Genomic DNA, 21753 nt, shown 5'->3' with positions numbered 1-21753 from the left:
TAATAGAGTCAATTATGCTCATGCAGATTTTTCTCTTGCTCTGATGAAACAAAATAATTCTTCCAAGAGGCATTTAATTTGGTGCCATTTTTCTTGCCAGGGACTAAATGTGCTTGTAGAGATGGGAAGACATCTGCTCTTGAGATGCACAGCAATAGAACAGTAAGTCTGCAATTCCACAGCTTCCCAAAAAGCAAATGTAAGAAGTTCTAGCCCTTCTTAACGACACTTTTTTTCTTTCTTCTTTCTTTCTTTCTTTCTTTCTTTCTTTCTTTCTTTCTTTCTTTCTTTCTTTCTTTCTTTCTTTTTCTTTCTTTCTTTGAAAAACATGTTTTTGCAAAAATAGAACAAAATATAGGAAAATGATTATGTCTACCTTTTCCTTTCATGGGTCCACCAAGACCAGAGGGGGAGTGTCAAGGGTTCTCGATTCCGCCCCCAGATCCATGGCCTTGTCCTGGTCCCAGTCATTCCGTGGTAGTCCATCCCCACCTCCAGGGCCCAGTGGCTGTGACCCTTGTCTGATCTGTCAGCAACCGCTGTGAGTTCTTGCTCTCTCTCTTCTATTTTTCTTTTTAACAGACTGTTAATCTTAGGGGAGGTTTAGGTGTGTAGGTAGGTTGCAGAGTTGCCGCAGAGCATTCCTGCATGTGTCCCCTGCCTGGTCCCCCTGCTCCCAGTTCCCCTGACCGCAGTCTCTTCATCATGGCGAGAGAAGCGCATTGGTAACACCTGCACTGACTGAAGTTTACCCTGGAACCCCGTTTCCTCTGTTCTTACTTGATAACCATTGCCTATTCCAGGGACCCATGCGGGAGCTGTGTCACCTTCAGTTGTCCTATGACTGGGGGCTCTTTTCCCACTTTCTCACAACTCCCTGGTTTGTGACAACCTTGACTGGGCAGGTGGCTTCTCTTGGGACTTGGCTGACATCTCCCTGTGGTTACACTGGGGGCCCGGGGAGGGGGAGGCCCCAGAGGTGGAGTGCCATTGGCTTGTGTCACGGGGGGCACCCGTTGTCTGCGTGGCTTACCCAGTGAGGCTGGCTTCCGCCATGTGCAGAGGTGTGTGTGCACCATGGGGTCGCTTTTTCCTCTCCAGGCTCTGCTCTCTGGGATGAGGCCACCCTGTGCAGCCATGTCCCGACTGCCCCACAGCCACCTGTCTGCTCCAGGCCACCATCCCTTTCCAGCCCCATAGCTCCTGGACCCAGAACTCGGTCTGGTCTGGCTGTGCACTCAGAGTGACAGACGAGGCATCTGGAAGTGCTGGGCCCTGGCTTGCTCCCCCCTACCGTCACCCTGTTACCTGCTGGAGCCACAGCCACCCTCCGCTGCCTGGCTGCCAGGACTCTGTGTTTTCTCTGCCCCAGGTGGTCTGCGGCCCTGCTCCTCGTCTTGCTTGTGTTTCCCGGATGTCTGAGCTCTTGTAGGCCTTCCTCCATAGTGCGTTCTGCTGAGGGCTTGGTGATGGCCTCCCCAAAGTGGAGGGGACACGTTTTAGGGGAGGAGACAGCCCCATCTGGTTCCTGCCACCGCCCCAGGCTCTGACACAGATGCGTGTTCAGCACATCCTCAGCGTGTTTGGGGAAGGACACGGTTAAGTGAGAACCATCCTCGGATGTGGGTTGTTTTGCCCTCCCATCTTGTGAAGACTTTAGAGATGTCTGGTTCTGCCCTCCTGCCCTGCATCTGACAGGACTGACATGCGAGGCTGTGCACACACAAGGCGGAGACCCCTGGGCACTGCATCTGTTGGGCTGGACGTACATAGGCACCGGGTGTCGGGGCACTGTGGTGCTCCAGCAGGGCCGGGCCGCTGCCTGGAAGAAGGAGTGCACCCCAGGTGCTCCCAGATGCCCTAGTGCCTCCTGCGTTTAGAGACACCAGCCATGTGTGTGACATGTTGGCAGAGTCGTGTTTCTCAGGCTGATGGAAAGGTTCTCCACTGACACGTCCACAGGATGGACTGGCTCTTGGCTCCTGGAGATGATGTTACCTCCTGGCTGCTGGGAGCATCATCGGCTTCCCTGATGTGAGGTCATTGTTGACAGTTGTTCTGGGAAATGCTGTGCCTGCGTGTGCGTGTGCCCAAGTGTGTGTGTGTATGTGTGTGTGTATGCACATGTGTTTCTGTGTGCGTATGTGCATGTGTATGTATGTGTGCGCGTGTGCCTGTGCATGTGTGTTTACATGCTTGTGTGCTTGTGTGTGCACATGTGTGTCTGTGCATGTGTGTGTGTGTGCCTGTGCATATGTACGTGTGCATGTGTGCCTGTGCATGTGTGTGTGTGTTGGAAAGGGCCCCCACCGCAAGGACAGTTGACGTCATGGGTTGTCTGGGGACACTCGACTTGGGTGGGAGTGGAGCCTAGAAATCGCCCACGGGGCCGCCCCGCTGCGCATGTGAAGGCAGGAGCCTGGAGTCCCCCTGGGAGTAGCAGGGGCAGGAGGATCGGAAAGCCCACGCCGTGGCTCCCAGTCAGGGAAGCAGCTCCATTCTGTTCCCTTCTATTCTGTGCAGGCTGCGGGCTGGAGGCGGCCCCAATACCTCCGGGGCATCTTTTTTTTTATTTTTAAATTTTTGAAGATTTTATTTCTAAATATCTGCAACACCCAGTGTGGGGCTTGAACTTCTGCCCTGCAGTCAGGAGTTGCAGGCTGTACTGACCGAGTGCTCCAAGCTGCCGGCGTCCTTTGCTGTACCCTGTCCCCTTCCACCTCCAGTAGGAAACTTGGGCCCTTACTTTGGAAGCGGAAGATCGACACTCAGAGACTGCAACCCGGCCCAGGTCCCTGGCTGATGTGCCGTAGGATGGGGCCGCAGCCCTGGGCCTGTGCTGGTGACCAGTGCCCCTGAGGCCCCTTCAGCTGCCTGGTCCCTTCCCACGCCCCCTGCCACTGTCTCTGGAGCCCTGGGGAGATGCCGTGTGTTTCTCAGGATGGGCTCCCCAAGGCCACATGGCTCTGGGGCCCATGGCAGGTGTGTGGCTGGGTGTCGCTGTGCTGTTGTCCTGTTGGGGAGTCAGCAGGGGCCTCGTTGGACATCCCAGCAGCCCATGCTCACAGCATGCCCATCCCGATGCCACTCAGGACAGTGGCAGCCCAGCCCCTGTCACCGTGCATGTTTGGAGTGGTCACCTGGCCCTCGGGGGGCATGTTCCGCTAGCACCCTGGTGTTTAGGGCTGGTTATGGGGCCGGGGGCTGGGGCAAGGCGTGGACCTGGACCACATTCCTGGCCCAAGCACCTAGCTTCTTGGGCCTGGACGGCCCCTGAGTGCCCCTGTCGGGATGTGGATCAGAGGGATGCACACGCCCTCCATCCGCCATGTGTGCAGAGCGAGGGTGGAGGTGGCTCTGTAAAAGCACCTTGCAGGGAGAGCTGAACATCTTCCCCATGGCCTGCCTGGTCCTCATTGCCCCGGTGCAGGACAAGGTGCCACAGGTACGCAATCCCGGGCTTGCGTCCAGCAGGGGGACCGTGCTGTGTGTGCGGTTCTGGGACGTATGTGAAGTCTGTTTGTGAAAACGCACGACAGTACAGTGTTCAGACTTCCTGGAAATGCCCCCGAGTGGCAGTAGCACTTGGTGGTTTCTCGGCAGCTGTGAGATCAGCAAGCTCTGCGTGACATCTGGGTCAGCACTTGCGTGGCTACCATGCCTGCTGTGTGTGGGGTGGCTGCTGGGTGCGGGACGTGATTTCAAAGAAATGTGGCCCTGGCATGAGCAGTCCTCACTGTCTTGCAGGGGCCTGTGCACCTGACAGCTGGGCGGGGAGGGGTGTCGGGGGTGGAGGGTGGAGGGCAAGGGTCTCCGTGGCTCTGCACCCCACCACCCATAATCGTGACTGAGCCTTCGTCCGGGGCCCCACACCCGACCACACGGCCACCGCAGGCCCCAGTGGTCCAGGTTCTGACTGAAGCCATTTACCATGAGGCTGGAGGGTCCAGAGCTGCAGCAACCTCCTGCAGTGCTGTGTTCCCAGGGCGGAGGGCCATGGGGTCAGCAGGGAAAGGCTGGGCCCAGCATACCCCAGCCAGGTCACCTGGCCACACTCCTTCTGTCCCACTCCTGGTGCCCTGGAGTGAGGGGCCCGGAGGACCTGGGTACAGTGGGCAGGACAGCTAGGGTTCTAATCTTGAGATCTGACGGGAGGGAAGGACGTGGGGTACCTGGTCTAGCAGGTGAGAGCAGAGCTGGGGTTTGCGTAGTTTGAGGAATGGGTTCATACCAGAAAGTACCAGGTGGCCTCACCTGTGCCTGGGCAGGTGCATAGGGTGGGGTGGACAGATGGCCTTGAGAAGGAGGCACCATGTCCAAAAGCAGAGGGCTGGCCATGCTCGGTCCTGGCACCTCCACCCCTATGCGGGGACGGTCACCCTGATTCTTTCTGGGGACCAAGCTAGACCCTGCCGTGACCTTAGTGCACTGTTACCTGACGGTGGCTGTTTTCTTCTTTCTTAGTATCCGGTGGAAATCAGGAAGTACGAGTATGACCCGAATTTTGCGATTCGTGGACTTCATTACGATGTGCAGCGGGTAGGTTTCATTGCCATGGTTCCTCATGTGATGGTGTTTGGGAACCAGGTCCCCTTGGCCCTTTACTGAGCATGGAAGCTGATTTACGTCCTGTTCTTTGGGGCCCAAGAACTGGGTCGCTGACAGCGTCTTTGTATAAATAAAGTCTTTTGGGAAAGACTGTGTATCGGAAAAAAGTGAATGTGTTTTGCTATTTGGAAGATACTGTTTGTTTCTTGAAGTCATTTCTGGTGTTTTGGTGGGGAGCCAGTGGCCACGCTGTTTTTGCAGACCAGTCATCTCCTTAATAAGCTGCACGGTGCGTTTTTTTTTTTTTTTTTTTTTTTTTTAAAGATTTTATTTACCAGGGAGCAGGAGAAACCGGGAGAGGGGAAGGAGAAGCAGGGGGCCAGGTGGGCTCCCTCTCAGGACCCAGGATCGTGGCCTGAGCCAGAAGCAGATGCTTGGCCAGCTGAGCCTCACCGCACTTTACTGACCAGCAGGCTCAGCAGATGCGTGCGGTGTGCTGCTTTCTCATGTCAACCTGTGTTGATTGGGTGTACGAGGACACGCAAAACCCTCGCTGGATAATGCAGCCTGCTGTGCATGACTCACCTGTTGTGTATTTGTTCTCTAAGGCGGTGCTGATGAAGATTGATGCTTTTCATTACATCCAGTTGGGAACCGTCTACAGGTAAGAGGAACATGAGGTAAATTCAATGCACCTGAAGTCCCCAAGTGGCTTCGGGTTTGGGGACCCTGTGACTGTGGTTGTTGGGGAGCGGGAGGTTGTGTGTGTGTGTGTGTGTGTGTGTGTGTGTGTGTGTGTGTGTGAGAAACCTGTTCATGCATTCGCTCAACAACACCCTTGGGTCCGGGTGACTCGGGTGCTTAGCGCGCACGTTGCACTGAACCAGTGGCTGCAGTCTGGTGACCACTGGGGGCGTTTTCCCAGGCACTGGGCAGGCCCTGAATCAGAGGCTGGGTGGGGACAGACGTGGGGGATGCAGTGGCCCCTGTTCCCACCATGGTGGTGGAGTGTGTGGGTGGCAAGACTTTCCTCCTCCCTATTTATTGGGATTAGTAGAAGCACTTGGCTCAGTCCAAAACCCTGTTAACCTTGACAATGTTGCCTTTTCTGATCCTTGAACTTGGGGAGGATTTAGGAGCATGGTTGTTGTACCCTAAACAAACAGGTGTGTGTATCCAGGTTCTTCCTCCACAAACTTTGCTACAATTGATGGTTTTTTGCCTGAGTTAAACACACGCGCAGTGGCAGTCTGTGCCGAAATACTGTGGGGCCGCAGGGCCCCTGCCCCCCCGACCCGACCCATTACATTCCTTTCATTTTGTTCCCCACATCTTCCTATTTCTGAATAACGTGCTCATACCTCTGTCCCCTAATGTAACAATCCTGACTGTGGTGTCTGCCACGGGCTGGGCCTGCGCACGGGTACCCGGCTTCTGCAGGCTCCTCCTTCGAGCCCCTGCCCACCTGGGCCTGCCCGTTTCCCCATTGTGGTTCATGGTTTGCATCTGACCCATGGGTCTCCCTCCTCCTCGCACTGTATCGTGTGCTGGGACTGCCTCTGTGCACAGGGCTTGCTTTTTCTTACATTTAATAACAGCATCCCTCCTTACCTGCTTTGTTTGCTGTGGAGGTGTCCCCAGGTTCCCCAAGCTCCCTGTCACCAGCCTCCTCCTTGTGTTTATTTCCGGACAATTCAGATGTTTTTCATACGCTCTCGGTCACTTTGACATTTACTGGACTGCCCCTGTGCTCCAATCTTCTCTGATGCTTGTCCTGGGCCTGGGTTGACCTGTGTCTCCCTTCCCAGAGCCCCTGTGTCCCTCCTGCTGGCCTCACCTCTGTGTTCTGCTGTGGCACATCCTCCTGCAGCTCCCGGTGCTCACGGGGTTCAGCCTTCTGGGGTGGGGGCAGCTCTCAGCTCCCCTTGGGATGTCTCCTCGCAGGCCCTGTTCCCAGCCTGGGAAGCCTGGAGCCCCTGGTACATCTGCTCGTTGTCTTCCACAGACAGGATGTGTCTTGTCTGCTGATGTCTTTGCACTTATTTCCTTTGACGTTCTGAGTAATCTATTTTTTTTTTTTAAGAGAGGATGTGCGTACACAAGTGGGATGGGGAGGGGCTGCAGGAGAGGGAGACAGAGAATCCCAAGCAGGTCCACACCCTATGGGGCTCGATCCATGGCCCTGATGTCGTGACCTTTAGCTGAAATCAAGAGTTAGAGTCAGGTGCTTAGCCGGCTGAGCCCCCAGGCGCCCCTGAGCACTTCATTCTTTTACTATCATCTTAGATTCCAGGAGGGAGGAGAGATGAAATAATGATAACATTATTCAATAATGTTGATGAAATAATAGTAACATCAGTCATAGTAAGTTGGAGCTAGCAACTGTGAGGTCTGCTGTGGCACAGACACCATTGTCAGGGTTTTATTTGCCTTTTTTGTCCTTGAGCTGATGAGGGAGGTCATGGTGTTAGACCCAGAGATGTTAGGGGCTTGCCCAAGGCCACACAGGCCTAGAAGTCAGACCCAGGTGGGCTCTGACCCTGGAGCCCATGGCCTGTGGGCAGCATGGACAGGGCCGAGGTCCTCACCAGATCTCCCGTGTGCACCTCTGTCTGTGTCCTGCCGTTGGCTCCCAGGCCCAGACGCTCCATCCTGTCCTCCTGGGCTCCTGCAGTTCTGTGCAGGGTGGCTTGCCCTGGATATTGCTGTTGGACCCGTGCACCTCAAGCACTGCCCTTGGCTCAGCCTCCCTTCTGACGTCCTTGTGACTCACCCACCAGCTTTCCCTAAATCCGTATCCTTCTCTTCCACACGTGGCACTTTCACTTCCCTGGTTGGTTAGGACTTGGTTACAAGTGATGAAACCTGACCCGACTGGGTCAGCCAGAAACACAGCCTTGGGCACCTGTTGTGCGATTGGGGGCAGCACCTGCTGTAGGTGTGGCTGGCTCCAGGGGCTGACATGCTCAGAACCCGTTCTGTCTGTTGGCTCTCTCCTTCAGGGCTTGCTCCAGCTGACCCCCGTGCATGTAGGCCCCGGAGACACCCTGGCCCAGGTCAGTGGGAGAAGGGGGCCGGGTGTTCCCAGCAGTTACAACTGGTCTGGGTATGTGGAGGTGGGTGTGCAGCATGGGCCCCCACTCCCCAGGGTCACCACTGGCATCCTCCCAGGGTACAGCCTGCCTTCCCCGCGGCTGCCTGAAGCCTCCTCCCTCCTTCACAGCCTGCCCGCCCCTGCTTACACCTCACCCCATCCTCAGCCTCCCTCCTCCCTCAGACCACGCAGTGCCTTGGCTGCTCTGGTCGTGTGTCCTCTTCTGCAGGTGTGTCATCTGCCATGTTTGGGGGATGGACAGGCGGGGCACCAGGAGGACAGAAGTGTCCGAGTCTGGGTCCTGGGCAGCCACTGTGCTGAGGCCCCACCCTTGCTCCCATGTGTGGCCTCCGTCCACTCCTCTGAACCTGGCTTGGTGCCAGGGGCTGCCCTGGTGCCTGTTGTGTGGGCCAGCGCGGGCCTGTGCCTGGGTAGAGGGGCACCCAGGGTGTCAGTGCCCCAGCCTTCCCCTAAAAAGGGTTGTGGATGGGATCTGGGTGGGGCAGGAGCCCCCAGCCTTGCCCACATCTGACCCTGCTGCTGGTTCCCAGCTCCGGCCCCAGGTCGAGTCTCGTGGGCTGTGGGTGTGAATGCCGCGGGGTCAGGGGAGGCCGATGGTCAGCATAGCTGCAGTTGGTACTGTGATGTGTGGGCCTTGGAGAAGTGACACTTGTCCTCTCTGTAGGCACGCCAGGTCCTCACACACCCACTCACTTCCTCCTCTCCCTTATACCAGGACGTAGGTACTATTACTGTTCCCTGTTTAAAAAGTGACACTGAGACCCAGGGTGGCTCTATTGCACATCCAGGTAGTACCCCCACTGGTCAGGGGGCTGGGACCTGAACCCAGGCACACTTGGGGGTCTGCGCTCCCAGCCTTTGTGCTTCTCACACCGCACAGACCTCGTGGGGTGGTGTGCGGGGCTGGCCATGCCCCCAGCCTGGGCTGCTGCACCTACCTGAGCCGCCTCCGCCCAGTTGGGCTGTGTGGCACTCAGCTCACTCTCCTTCTGAGCTGACACTTGGCTCTGTGGGCCGTTGTGGGCCATGTGCCTGTGCACCTGTCCTCAGGTCTCAGGGCAGAGTTCTTGCACTTTTTTGTAGTTTTTTCAAAATCTTAGAGTCTTAGGCATGTGCATAGCTGAGTGTAGCTGCTTCAGTGGTGAGCTACTCCCAGGTTGCTGCCCAGAGCGGTGGGTGAGGCATCAGGGGCCCACAGTGCCACCTGTTTGTAAGGTCCCAGGTTGTAACAAGTTAATCATTTTTTGGGGGGTGGGGGTGGGCAATGAATCCCCTTGGCTGCTGCGGAAAGTTCCACGAGGGCGGCAAACGGAGGAAGGAGGCTGATGACAGCCATGTCTTCATTGTACTTATGTATCAAATATAAATCATGTTTTGCGTGTACTTTCATGTCAGCCAGGTGACTTTACAGGATAAGCAGCCTGACCTGACCCTGTGAGTAACTGAGGCTCCTGGTGTGTTATTCATCTGCCTGGCCTGGCGCCAGGTGGACTTGCCATACTCTCCTTGTCACTGGCCCCTGCTTTCTCAAGCTCCTTCCCTGGAGACATGGCTGGGAGTAGACGTTCCTCTTGGTGATGCTGTCGCGGGGGCAGGGCCAGGACAGGAAATCTGAGAACATGAAACCCGATGAGAGCACTTGCTCCCAGTGCCTGCCGCACAGTAGGGGTGACAGCTGGGTCACCCTAATACAGTAGGGGTGACAGCTGGGTCACCCTAATGCCGAAATGTATTTTCCCTTTGTGGTGGAGCGGGATTCATTTGCAGATTCAGCTGTGGCTCCGGAGGCGGGCGGCTTACAGGTGCCACCCTGGCTTTTTATAGGTGAGGAAACCGGCCTTGATGGTCATGTAGCGTTGAGGTCACCCCTCCCAGAGGTGGCACCAGCCTTCCTTGCCTTGTGTCACAGGGTCTGTGCACCGGAGTCTCACGCTTGGCTTTTCTCACTGACGTTAGATCAGAGTAGCAGAGGCAGGAGGATGGTAGAGACAGAATGAGCCTTTCTCTCCCTAATGTATTAAAACATAAAAATGGAAACAGAAACCGACCCCAAAGCAAACACTACCCCCAAAGCAAAGGAAGGTGCTAGAGCCTTGTGGACAGAGGTGCTATGATAGTGGTTGAGGAGGCCCCTGGGCCCTTGAGCTGCAAACCTCAGTCTGGTCCTGACCCACCACTTCCTATTTTGGTAACCTTGGGTAAGATACTTGACCTTTGGGGCACCGGGGTGGCTCAGCAGGTGAGGTCTGCCTTTGGCTCAGGGCATGATCCTGGGGTCATGGGATCTAGTCCCACATCGTGCTCCCTCCATGGAGCCTGCTTCTTCCTCTGCCTGTGTTTCTGCCTGTCTGTGTCTCATGAATAAATAAATAAAATCTTAAAAAAAAATAAAAGGCACTTGACCTTTCTGGACCTCAGCTTCCTCTGCCGGGAAATGGAAGGATAATTGTGCTTTCCCTCCTAGATTATGGAGAAGTAAGTGAATGCCTATGTGGAACCCACACTTGGCCCCTCTAGCAGGTGCAGTTTTCCTGCCCTCATCGCCTGCATAGCACTGGCGCTCCTAGTAGTAGGGGCTTCTCACCTGTTACTTGTAGACGGTAGCATCTTGTGCCGAAGCTGAAAGATCCCAGCAGTTGCCGGGGGTCTGGAAGTCACTGCTGTCGCTACTGGCATCTAACGGTACCACCTGTGATTTTTCCAGGGGCCTCAGTGTTGTCCCCGATGAGGAAGTCATTGAAATGTATGAGGGCTCTCATGTGCCCCTGGAACAGATGAGCGACTTTTATGGAAAGGTAATGAGAGATTCTTTAGTTAAAGCAGCCATCAGCAGACGTGGCCCGGGAGATTTAGGGTCTCTGTGCGCACTCCTGTGGAGCTGAGAGGGGATTTGGGCTGTTTGAGAGGCCCTGGAATTGAGAGGGGGTTGTGTGTTGGCATCTCCCAAAGCCCTTCATGATTCCCTTTTCTTGGCTCTTTGCTCCTTACCTGATGGAGGCTCTTTGTACCTTCTGTGTGCCTGCCCCTCTCTGCAATGCCTACCCCAGGCTTGTCTCTATTTGTGGATGAAATCAGGGCGGCAGCGGTTGCCTTCCTTGAGGTGCAGGACAGCAGATCCTGCTGTGCTTGAAGGGCAGCCGCTGCTTCACTGACTTTTCTAGTCTTCTTTGCTTTCTGAATTTTTGCTCCTTGTCTTATTAGGCGTGCTCTTATTTGTGCTGTCAGAATGTGGTGGAAGGCCCCGAATCACAGGCGTTCAGGGAGTCTCTCAGGCTCACGTGGGGTTTTGTGGGGGCTCCCACATTCAGGAGACTTGGGTGGCTTTCGTGCTGTCCCATGGGCAGCAGAGTACTTGCCGGCTTTCTTCTGGGCTTGGCAATAGAGTGCGGGCCTGATGTTAGGGCTCATAAGAGTGTCAAAGAGTCGTTAGATGTTTTGGGGGGGAAGTCAAGGCATCACCTTGGATTTCCCGGTTGTACTTAGAGGAAGACGTGAGCCGTGCCGGGAACAATGTGGGTAACACTTGTAGTTGGCACTGTTAGAATTATGCTTCTCTTGAGGAGAGGGATCCAGGGGCTCAGAATGCGCCTTGGATGCAAGTCAGGTGTTGGCTCTGGCTGTGCTGTTGGACTGTGTTTCTGAAGCTCCCCTCCCTGCCTGCCTGCAGAGTTCTCACGGAAACACCATGAAGCAGTTCATGGACATCTTCTCCCTGCCCGAGATGTCCCTCCTGTCCTGTGTCAACGAGTACTTTCTGAAGAATAACATCGACTATGAGCCCGTCCATCTCTACAAGGACGTCAAGGTGAGTGGTGGCTCTGCCACAGCCCTCCGAGGGCCTCAGCATAAGGGACAGGATCGTTAGCCCCCCCTGGGTCATGTGTTGCGAATAGTCCTTTGCCCAGGGTTTCTTTTATTGGTGGTTTTACCCTGAAAATTGTTAAGAAAGAGGTTACATTAGGACAGTTAGAGATCAGTGTGATTTTGTGTTAAAGGACGATGGTGCTCGTATTGCTCTCTGGGTTTCTAAGTCTTTCTGACCAAGGCCGGGGCCGGTGCATCTGGTCAAGGGGTGGCTGGTGGCTGAGGTCCAGCCTGACGCAGCTGCCCCTGAGCCTGCCCACGGACGGGGCCTTCCTCTCACACACGGAGGATCCAGGGAGGCCCTGCCCTAGCTGTGTGAACCCTGTGGGAGACATTCATAGTCAACAGGAGCCTTGCGTACATGCACACGCCTCATTTATAAACTTTGTACTCACATGTGTCAGTTTATATTCACATGTGTTTATATATGTTCTTTAAACTGTTGGAACTTTTTTTAGTGCTCAAAAATATGTTCATGTATTAATATTTATTATATACACATGTCATGTATGTTTATAAGCATGTATTTATATGCAAATATTTATATATGTGGTATATATTATTTACTTCTTATTTATTTTTATTTTTTATTTGTTTTAAGATTTTATTTATTTACTCATGAGAGACACAGAGAGAGAAAGAGGCAGAGACACAGGCAGAGGAAGAGGCAGGCTCCATGCAGGGAGCCTGATGTGGGACTCGATCCCAGGACTCCAGGATCACGCCCTGGGCCAGAGGCAGGTACTAAACCATTGAGCCACCCAGAGATCCCCTATTTACTTACATTTTTAAGAGACCTGTATTTTTGTACTACAGTGTTTTTATTGTATGCTTATGATGAATTTTAAATTTTGACTGCCTTAAACTATGGGTTTTAGGAAGATAAAGGATAAATTCTAACTTCTCAGTACGAGTCTGATATTTGAATTAAAGTTAAATATTTGCTTTCTGTTTTTCTTTTCGTGTGCACAAATAGTTTAAGAATCTTAAAGCATCACTTGCAGTAAAAAAAAAAAAAAAAATAGGGAAGCCTGGGTGGCTCAGTGGTGAGCGTCTGCCTTCGGCTCAGGGCATGACTCCGGAGTCTTGGGATCAAGTCCCGCATCGGGTTCCCTGCAGGGAGCCTGCTTCTCCCTCTGCCTGTGTCTCAGCCTCTCTCTCTGTGTCTCGCATGAATAAATAAATAAAATCTTAAAAAAAAAATAAAAGAAGCACATGTAGTCACATCACCTTGCAGTCACGAGGAAAGATGTTTATTGGACACCACCCATGGAGAGCAGTCCCGTACAGTATGTTCCAGGCACTGTTTTTCTGAGTGCTTTATGCAAATTAAATCCTCATCACAGTGCCTGGAGGGGGTACTATTATTACTTTCATTTTACGGATAAAGAAATCGAGGCACAGAGAGATTCAGTAACTTGCCCAAAAGTCACACAGCTGGTAAGTGATGGAGCCGAGCTTTCAGGCCAGGGTTTGCCTCCATTGGCTCTTCAACCCTGCCGCATGCTTTTGTGCCGCTGACATGAGCCTGTGCTGGGACAGGCCGAACTGGAGCCGTAGTCCAGAGGTGCTCGCTTGTGGTAGAAATCTCCTGTCAATTTTCTAAGGCTGAAGCCCAATCTTGCCAGCAGCGCAGTCCCCTGCTCTCGGCTCTGGACAGTCACCGCGTGCCCCTGGGAGCCCCCTGCAGTAGACATGCTTAGTGCACCTGGCTGGGCTGTGCCCTGACACCGTGGGGCCCAGGCCGCCACTCCCGGAACCTGCGAGGTGTAGCGGCCTCCCGTCCTCGTCCTCGTGTCGCTGCCCGGCCATGTCTCTGCCTCAACCGCTGTCCCATGGACGGCCCCTGTCTGACCCTCGGTCTCGGCCTCTTTGTGTAGATTGGAGACGTGCTCCTGGGGGTCTAGAGAGGGGCCCAAAGATGAGAAGAGCAGTAATTCCCTTTTCCAGATACCCCAGAATCATTTGTCAGTGATACTGCACGCAGATCGCTCCTTATTACTTGGGGCATTACTCAGGGTTCTTCACACAGGTTTCCTCCTCCCAATGGCCCTTTGGGAGCTGCACTGGAAGCAGCCACCGTCACCATGGAAACCTAAGTTTTGGCCACCCCTGCGGAGTGGAGCAGCAGTCAGATGTCACCTGGAGTTGGGATGGCCAGGGATTCAGATGCGCCGTTGTCTGAATGCCATGCCACCCGTCCCGCGGCGACTCAGGCTGTTGCACTATCTCACTGACTTGAAACCTCTCTTTTGACAGGATTCGATCCGAGATGTGCACATCAAAGGGATCATGTACAGAGCGATCGAAGCAGACATTGGTAGGTAGGGCGGTGTTGTGAAGGTCGCCCCACGTGTCCTTGCACCCACGGCTGTACTATTCCTGTTGTGAACAGGTGCTCAGCCCCTCGTTGCTCCCTCAGACCTCCGAACTCAGCCTTCTCGTTGTGTCACAACGTGAGCCAAGCCTCCCTCAGAAAGGGAGACACTGACAGCCGCAGGCGGCATGCAGCATGTCCCCCAGGACTGAGGAGGCAGGCTGTGTTGGTGATGCCCGGGTGCCGGCGGGCCCCAAGCCACGTGTCCCCACACTGTTCCCCCAAGTGCCTGGGCAGCGCTGGACTGCGGGCCCCTGGAGTGACCCCGTGGGCCGACCTCATGCTCAGGTGTGTGAACTCACCTCTTGCCCTAGAAAAGTACATCTGTTATGCCGAGCAGACGCGCGCGGTGCTGGCCAAACTGGCGGATCATGGCAAGAAGATGTTTCTCATCACCAACAGCCCCAGCAGTTTTGTGTAAGTTGTTGTGGGCATCCTTGCCGGCGACAGGCTCGCAGCTCGTAGACCCATTTGTCTCAACAGTTAGGAATCGGGAAGAAAAAGTTGCAGAAGCAGCTGATCTCCTTCTTGTTAGACTGATGTGCTGACCTGTTGTTTCAGGGACAAAGGGATGCGGTATATCGTTGGAAAAGACTGGAGGGATCTGTTTGATGTGGTCATCGTTCAGGCCGAGAAGCCAAACTTCTTTAATGACAAGCGGAGGTGAGCATCTGTCTTTCTGGGAGAATCAGGCTATGGTCCTTTGCTGCTGTGGACACAGCTTGTGTGACTTGGTAACATCTGGTTGCCACTTGGTGACATGTGTACTAAAGTGGTATTTCCATGAGCTGTTTTTGTGAAGCAGATTTTCTGTGATCAAATACATTTAGGAAATTGGGGCTAAAGAAAGTTTCTCTACCAGAAGGGCTTTGTAGACTCTCAGTGATTTTTAAGGGGGACATAGTGGCACCTAGTGTTTTCCAGGTCTATTTGACCCCCGAGTTCTTTCCTCACTAAATGGATCCTAGGGTCTGCAGTTTGGGATGTGTACACCCGGCCAGGGAGTATGGTGCTGGGGTGTGTGTTCCAGGGCTTTGTCAGGTTCTGTTCCCAGTGAGTAACCATGTAGGGTTCATGAGCACAGCCTGCACGATTCCAACATGGGTCATGGCGTTTCTGTTTCTGTCTAGACCTTTCCGCAAGGTGAACGAGAAAGGTGTCTTGCTCTGGGACAAGATCCACAAGTTGCAGAAAGGCCAGATCTATAAGCAGGTACCTCATGACTGATTTTTTTCCCTTTTTGTTCCTTTGCTTTGTGGTCGGTTATAACAGTAACGGCCCACATTTGTTGACCCTTGCTGTGTGCCAGGCGTGAATTGGCTGTTTATACACTGGCTGCGAAACTTAAACTTAAGTCAGTATATTTTCAATGTGCTATGTCCAAATTATTTATTTAAGATTTTATTTATTTATTCATGAGACACACAGAGAGAGAGAGGCAGAGACACAGGCAGAGAGAGAAGCAGGCTCCCTGCAGGGAGCCCAATGTGGGACTCAATCCCAGGACCCTGGGGTCACGTTCTGAGCCCAAGGGAGATGCTCAACCACTGAGCCACCCAGGCGTCCTGTGCTATGATTAACTCAGAATCCAACAGTCTTTAAAAACAAAATTTAAAACCTTACTTTCAGAGTGTATACGATTTAAGATGTTAGCAGTGAACCTTGGATATTTCTCTTGAAGAAGCATTCATCACATCACATGGTGTGTTACCTTAAATTCCTGATTATCTCCCGATGAGCTGTGTTTTGTACACAGTTTTGATATATTTTCTTTTTTTTTTTTTAAGATTTTATTTATTTATTCATGAGAGACACAGAGAGAGAGGCAGAGACACAGGCAGAGGGAGAAGCAGGCTCCACGCAGGGAGCCCGACGTGGGACTCGATCCTGGGACTCCAGGATCAGGCCCTGGGCTGAAGGCAGCACTAAACTGCTGAGCCATCCGGCTGCCCTATCTTTTATATTTTTTATTTTTCTATAAGATTCATAAAACATGAAATTATAGAATAGTACTACATGGTCAAAAACTTGATCCATGCCTGGTGGGTTGATAGCGCAGTAAGTATACTTCCCAGACCTTGAAGCTTTTGCTTTGATGCAGCCATCAGACTTCTTGGAATTAGACCAAGGAAATTATTAAGATGTAGCTACAACTTTGCTATCAGAATGTTTATCATGAGTTACAAAATAGATGACAGGGTAAGCGTCCAACATCAGGGAATTCTAACAGGAACCACAGCATTTCTCCCTCGTGAACTGGTGGGTTAATATTCATTGACATGGTCACCAAATGTTCAATGTAGAAAGATCATTACAAAGAGGTTTATACAATATAGGTCATTCTGGAAAGAAAGGTCTGAGGGATTTCACACAAAAGTGTTTTTACCCTAATGTTCTGAATTACTTAAATTATAAAAGCAATTTTTTTGTAAAGTTTTAAATAACAGATACCATGAGCCACCGGTTATGTAGGTTTCTATCTCATATGGTCTAATACCTATATTTTTCTCTCATTGCAGGGCAATTTATATGAATTTTTGAAGCTTACTGGGTGGAGAGGATCCAAAGTGCTGTATTTTGGTGACCACATATACAGTGACCTGGCGGTGAGAAGCCTTTGTCTCCATTCCTTTGCTGGGGGACAGACATGTTTGTCTTACTTCATGAGGAATTTATCTTGTGTTTAAGACCATTTTTATGCTTTCATAAATATGACTAGGTCTCCCTCCCCCCTTTTTTTTAAATGTCTCATTTTTAACAACAGAATGGATCCAGGGTCTAAAAAAAGGTAATTTTTTTTTTTAAGATGATAGAAAGTAGCAGTTTATTCAGGATTTATCAGAAAAGTCTTTCCATTTAAGTAATGGTAAGAAACAAATGCCAGTGTTCTTTTTTTTTCTCTTATTGAACCTCAGAGGCATATGAAGGAGAATTCATAAACATCAGTCAGGGCTGCTTTTACAAGTTCAAAAACTGGCATTTCCGGGAAACAGCTGTTATAAGAAAGTGAGGCATTTCTTGCCCATTGGAATCAGTAGAGCAGCATTGCAGGACTTGAATCAGGATTTAATCCATAATTGGGATGAGACTGGGTAGTCAGTCCTGTGTACTGCATTGCTCAGCTCCTGGTGCAGTGAGTTTCTGTGGGTTAAGCGAGTCCGGGCAGGTGACACCACACACGACTTGTAGGGTCTGCGTGACGCCCAGTGTCAGTGCCCCCAGGGCAGGGTCGTAGCCGGCTCTCCTCCATGACTGGCATTTCTGAGCATTCTGACCCACGTCAGAGCGGTCTCACGCGTTTTTCCCTGTGTCTGCCTACCGTCGAGCAGGGAGCTATCGTGGGCTGGGAAGTATTTTCAGAGCACATGTGCTGCCGTCTGAAGTCTGTGGACTCAGATTCAGAATGGTGCGGGGCGGGGAGAAGGGTGCCTGTGTGCAGATTCTCTCTCTCGGGTGATTGCAGCACACAGCCTGCCTGGTCATGTCTTCCCAGTGGGCCGAGGCCTAGTGGAGGGTATCACGGGTGTCTGTGCGGCTCTGCTGTTCCTAGCTGTGTGACCTTGAACATATCCTCAAGCCTGGTGACCTCATTTGGAGAAGAGAGAACTAAGATAATGTGAAAGTGGAATACAAAGTGCTACTGTCAGTCTGTTGGCAGTACCAGAGGCTTGGCTGAGAGTCCCAGCACCGCACAGCTTTGCCCCTTGCTACGTGGTGTTATTGGGCCTGAGGAGATAACCATGTGCTACCCTTGAGGTATGCGGGTACGTGACCCATGAAGGCATGCACACGGGCAGGGCTTAGCATCAAGAGAGGTGCTTACCAGGAGTACTGTCTTCAGGTGCAGCCCCCATGACCTCGGCATCACCTGGAAACTTGGTCGAAATGCAGCGTCTCAGGCCTCACATTAGACCTGCTAACTTAGAAACTCTGTGTTAAGTAGCTTTTCACACTAAAATTTGACACCAGGGTAATATTAGCCTCAGAATAAGTTAGGAAGTGAGGCCTCCTCTTTAGTTTTTGGAAGAGTTTAAGGAGGGTTGGTGTTAATTCCTCTTTAAGTGTTTGGTGGACTTCAGCAGTGAAAGCATCCATTTGCTCCTGGGCATTTCGTTGTTGGAAGGATTTGGTTACTGCTTCAATCTCCTTACTAGTCCCAGGTCTTTTCAGATTCCCTGTTTCTTTGTCAGTCAGTCTTGGTAGGTTGTTTCTGGGAATGTCATTTAGGTTATGCAGGCTGTTGGTGTACAGTAGTTTATGGCTTTTACAATTCTTTTTTATTTCTGTAGAATGGGTAGTGTTGTCACTACTCAATTTTCTGATTTTTAGTAATTTGAGTCTTCTGGGGTTTTTATTTTATTTTTTTGGTATGCTAAAAGTTTGTCAGCTGTCAGTCTTCTCTTGGTTTTGTTGATTTTTTTAAATAGTTTTTCTATTCTTTGAATCTCTGCTCTGATCTTTATGATTTCCTTGTCCTCTTAGCTTTCAATTTAGTTTCTTCTTTTTCTAGTTCCTTATCATGTAAAGTCTTGTTGTTAATTTGGGATCTTTTTTTCAGTGTAAATGTGCATGGCTATACGTTTCCCCGTGAGGACGGCACTGCTGTGTCCCCTAGGTTTTTTTAATGTCGTATGTGCTTTTGCATTTAAGTTTGTCGTAAGACAAACTGGGTGGCTCAGTGGTTGGGTGTCTGCCTTCACCTCAGGCTGTGATCTTGGGGTCCTGCGATCGAGTCCCGCATTGGGATCCCTGCTCCCCTCTCCTCCTTGGCTCGTGCTCTCTCTTGCTATCTCTGTCTCTCAAATAAATAAAATCTGAAAAAAATTTTTCGTCGCAAAGTATTTTCTCATTTTTCTTGTGATTTCTTCTTTGACTCATTGTTTGTTTAAGTGGGTGATCTTTCATTCCCCCTTGTGAACTTCTCAGTTTTTCCTTCAGCTGTTGGTCCCTAGCTTCACTCCTTGTGATCAGTAAAGATACTTTGTATGATTTTAAAGTTTATCAGGACTTGTTTTGGGGCCTAATGTAAGGTCTGTCCTGGACTGTTTCATGTGCATGGAGAAGAATGTGCGTTCTGCTTTCATTGGGGGAGTGTTCTGCACACGTGCATTAGGGTTGGCTGGTCTTCAGTGTGTTCAAGGTCTGTGCTTCCTGATACATCGTCACCTTCCTGGTGGTTTTTCTCGAATAGAACATGGGCTGGGCTGTTGAAGTCTCCTGCTATTGCAGCAGAGCTGACTGTTGTTCCTCCATTCTCCTCAGCTCGGATGTTTGCTGCCTGTGTGCTTATAATTGTTACATATTCTTGGTGAATTAACCTTTTATCATGATATGATGTCATTCTTGGTGTCTTTGACAATTTTTGATTCAAAGTCTGTTTTGTCTGATATTAGCATAGCACCCCTGCTATCTTGGTTACTATGTGTATGGAACGTTTTCTTTAATCCTTTCGATCCCTGTGTCCTTAGATCCATAGTGAGTCTCTTGTAGGGACGCCTGACTGGCTCAGCCGGGGAAGCATGTGACTCTTGATCTTGGGGTTGTAGATTCAGGCCCCACATTGGATATAGAAATTACTTAAAAATAAATCTTAAAAATAAATAAGGTACGCCTTGCGGGCTGAGTGGGTGAAGCACCTGCCTTCGGCTCAGGTCATGATCCCAGGGTTCTGGGATGGTCCAGTTTCTCTGCTCCAGGGGAGCCTGCTTCTCCCTCCCCCCCTCTGCCCCTCTGACTACTTGTGCGTGCACTCTCTCTGTCAAATAAATAAGTAAAATCTTTAAAAAAAAAAAAAAACAAGTAAAATGAGTCTCCTGGAGTATATTGTTGGATCCCATGCCAAGAGTTTGAAAACTGTTAGAAAGTGGTAAGATCAGTTCATAACTAACATGTCAGAAATTAATATGGCAAAGCATATTATCTTTATAGGGTGTCACCTTGGGAATGCAGAGGCATCTAATGTTGCTGCTGTTTCTCAAAACACATTTGGGTGCCCCTTTTGGGATAGATTTGAGAGCCAGGTTGAGGCACAGGAGAGAATGAGATTTATTACTATTACTTTATTATCACGTACTTTAATCTTAGGAATGTTCCAGATGACTTGTTTTTTATTTTCAGAAATAAAAGCCACCTTCAAATGTTTGCCATCATTGGGAATGTTTAAAAGGTTGAGCTGTAGGTTTTCGTATATTATAGGAACAGGAGAGAGATGAAAGGTTTAAAGCAATTTGATAGGTGAGGAAGGTAGGCATCCTTAGGTCATCCGGAGCAGGGATTCTGGCTTTAGGTAAATAGCCAATGAACTTTTAAAATTGTAAGCCTTAGACCACTTCACTTCTTAAAACCTCAGAGCTTTCCTTTCTTCAGAGCAAAAGGCTGACTTCCTACTGTGTCCTATAAGGCCCTGCTTGAGCTGTCCTTTTCCTGCCTACTTCTCTGAAGGCAGGACCCATAGCTGCCCTTGCCACTGCCCTAGGCTCCCGCCTGGCTATTCATGTAACAACTCCACCTCCACACCCCCCACCCAGCATGTTCCTGCCCGGGGGCCTTTGCACTTACTGTTTTTCTGGCCTGAATTGTCCTCCTCCCACATATTTGCATAGTTCACTTTCCTTCCCTGGTGATCTCTGCACCAACTTCCCTTTAATTGGCCTAACCCACTTTATATAATGGTAACTTTTCCTCTTCTTAATCTGCCTGATTTTTGATGTTGTATTTATAACCACCTGCCTTTGTATATTTACTTGCTTATTTTTTGTATTTCCCACAAGGACAGGGTTTTGTCAGTTTTTGTTCATTGCTCTATCCTCATTGTCTAGACCAGGGCCTGGCAGTTAGAACTATTTGATAAATATTTGCCGAATAAGAAAATGAATGACCATTTAGCATGGTGATTATATACTTTAGATTTCCCAGGATATATCTGTTGATAGATGTTCTGGCTTATTGTCAAATCATGAGGCTAGTATATATACATATATATTTTAACATCCAGTCATTGAAGAACTGTGGGTTGATTTTTTTTATTTTTAAGATTTAATTTATTTATTCATGAGAGACACAGAGAGAGGCAGAGACACAGGCAGAGGGAGAAGCAGGCTCCCTGTGGGGAGCCTGATGTGGGACTCGATCCCAGGACCCGGGGTCATATCCTGAGCCGAAGGCAGATGCTCCACCGCTGTGCCCCCCAGGTGTCCTGAGGTTACTATATTTGGAATAAAAAATATGATCATGTACCTCTGTGTTGTAGGATCATTCCAAGTCTGAGATTCTGTGATTGCCCATAAGCCACAAGGCCTGGGCAGTGGGTGCTCCCCAGGAATCTGTGGATGAACTGAATGGAGACCTCCAGGAGCATTTTGGTGGAGCCTCTTTCTGCCCCTGACCTAACTGCTGTTACAGCCCATGGTTAATGATTTCAGACCCTGTGCTTGTGCAGGAGCTGTGATTCACAGCAATTATTTTCAGAATAGAAGCTTTGGGTGTAATGGTCAAAGCCTGGGGCTGACTTGGTTTTAATTAAATGTAATTCATTGAATTTGGGTTAATAACTAATCATTACAAAGAAAAAGTAGTTCAGCAAACACCTGTTGCATCTGGGAAAGGGAGAGAAATGGTTTAAGTTCTTTTGAGAAGAATGCTGACTTTCATGGTCTTTGCCATCAGGATTTGACCCTGAAGCATGGTTGGCGAACTGGTGCGATTATCCCGGAGCTGAGATCCGAGCTCAGAATCATGAACACGGAGCAGTACATTCAAACCATGACCTGGCTGCAGACCCTGACCGGGTTATTGGAACAGATGCAGGTTTGGGATTTTTTTTTTTTCCCTCTTCTATGTTTTCTTTAAG

The 21753-nt window shown here is 50.7% G+C and overlaps 1 protein-coding gene across 1 annotated transcript in view; it reads left to right on the top strand.

Annotated features, from left to right (window-relative positions):
- NT5DC3 (5'-nucleotidase domain containing 3) overlaps positions 1–21753 on the top strand; it is a 47909-nt gene that overhangs the window by 18251 nt on the left and 7905 nt on the right. Inside the window, exons 3-12 of the mRNA XM_072724746.1 lie at positions 4465–4539; positions 5157–5212; positions 10368–10458; positions 11331–11468; positions 13787–13847; positions 14219–14321; positions 14466–14567; positions 15035–15116; positions 16424–16510; positions 21570–21710. Of these exons, the coding sequence (XP_072580847.1) occupies positions 4465–4539; positions 5157–5212; positions 10368–10458; positions 11331–11468; positions 13787–13847; positions 14219–14321; positions 14466–14567; positions 15035–15116; positions 16424–16510; positions 21570–21710 (936 nt within the window). The remainder of the gene's footprint in view (positions 1–4464; positions 4540–5156; positions 5213–10367; positions 10459–11330; positions 11469–13786; positions 13848–14218; positions 14322–14465; positions 14568–15034; positions 15117–16423; positions 16511–21569; positions 21711–21753) is intronic.

Source organism: Vulpes vulpes, chromosome 10 (genome assembly GCF_048418805.1).
Source record: "Vulpes vulpes isolate BD-2025 chromosome 10, VulVul3, whole genome shotgun sequence".
In the NCBI taxonomy this organism is placed as follows: domain Eukaryota; kingdom Metazoa; phylum Chordata; class Mammalia; order Carnivora; family Canidae; genus Vulpes; species Vulpes vulpes.
The sequence above is the reverse complement of the archived record's forward strand: the minus strand, read 5'-3'. Positions and strand labels throughout refer to the sequence as shown.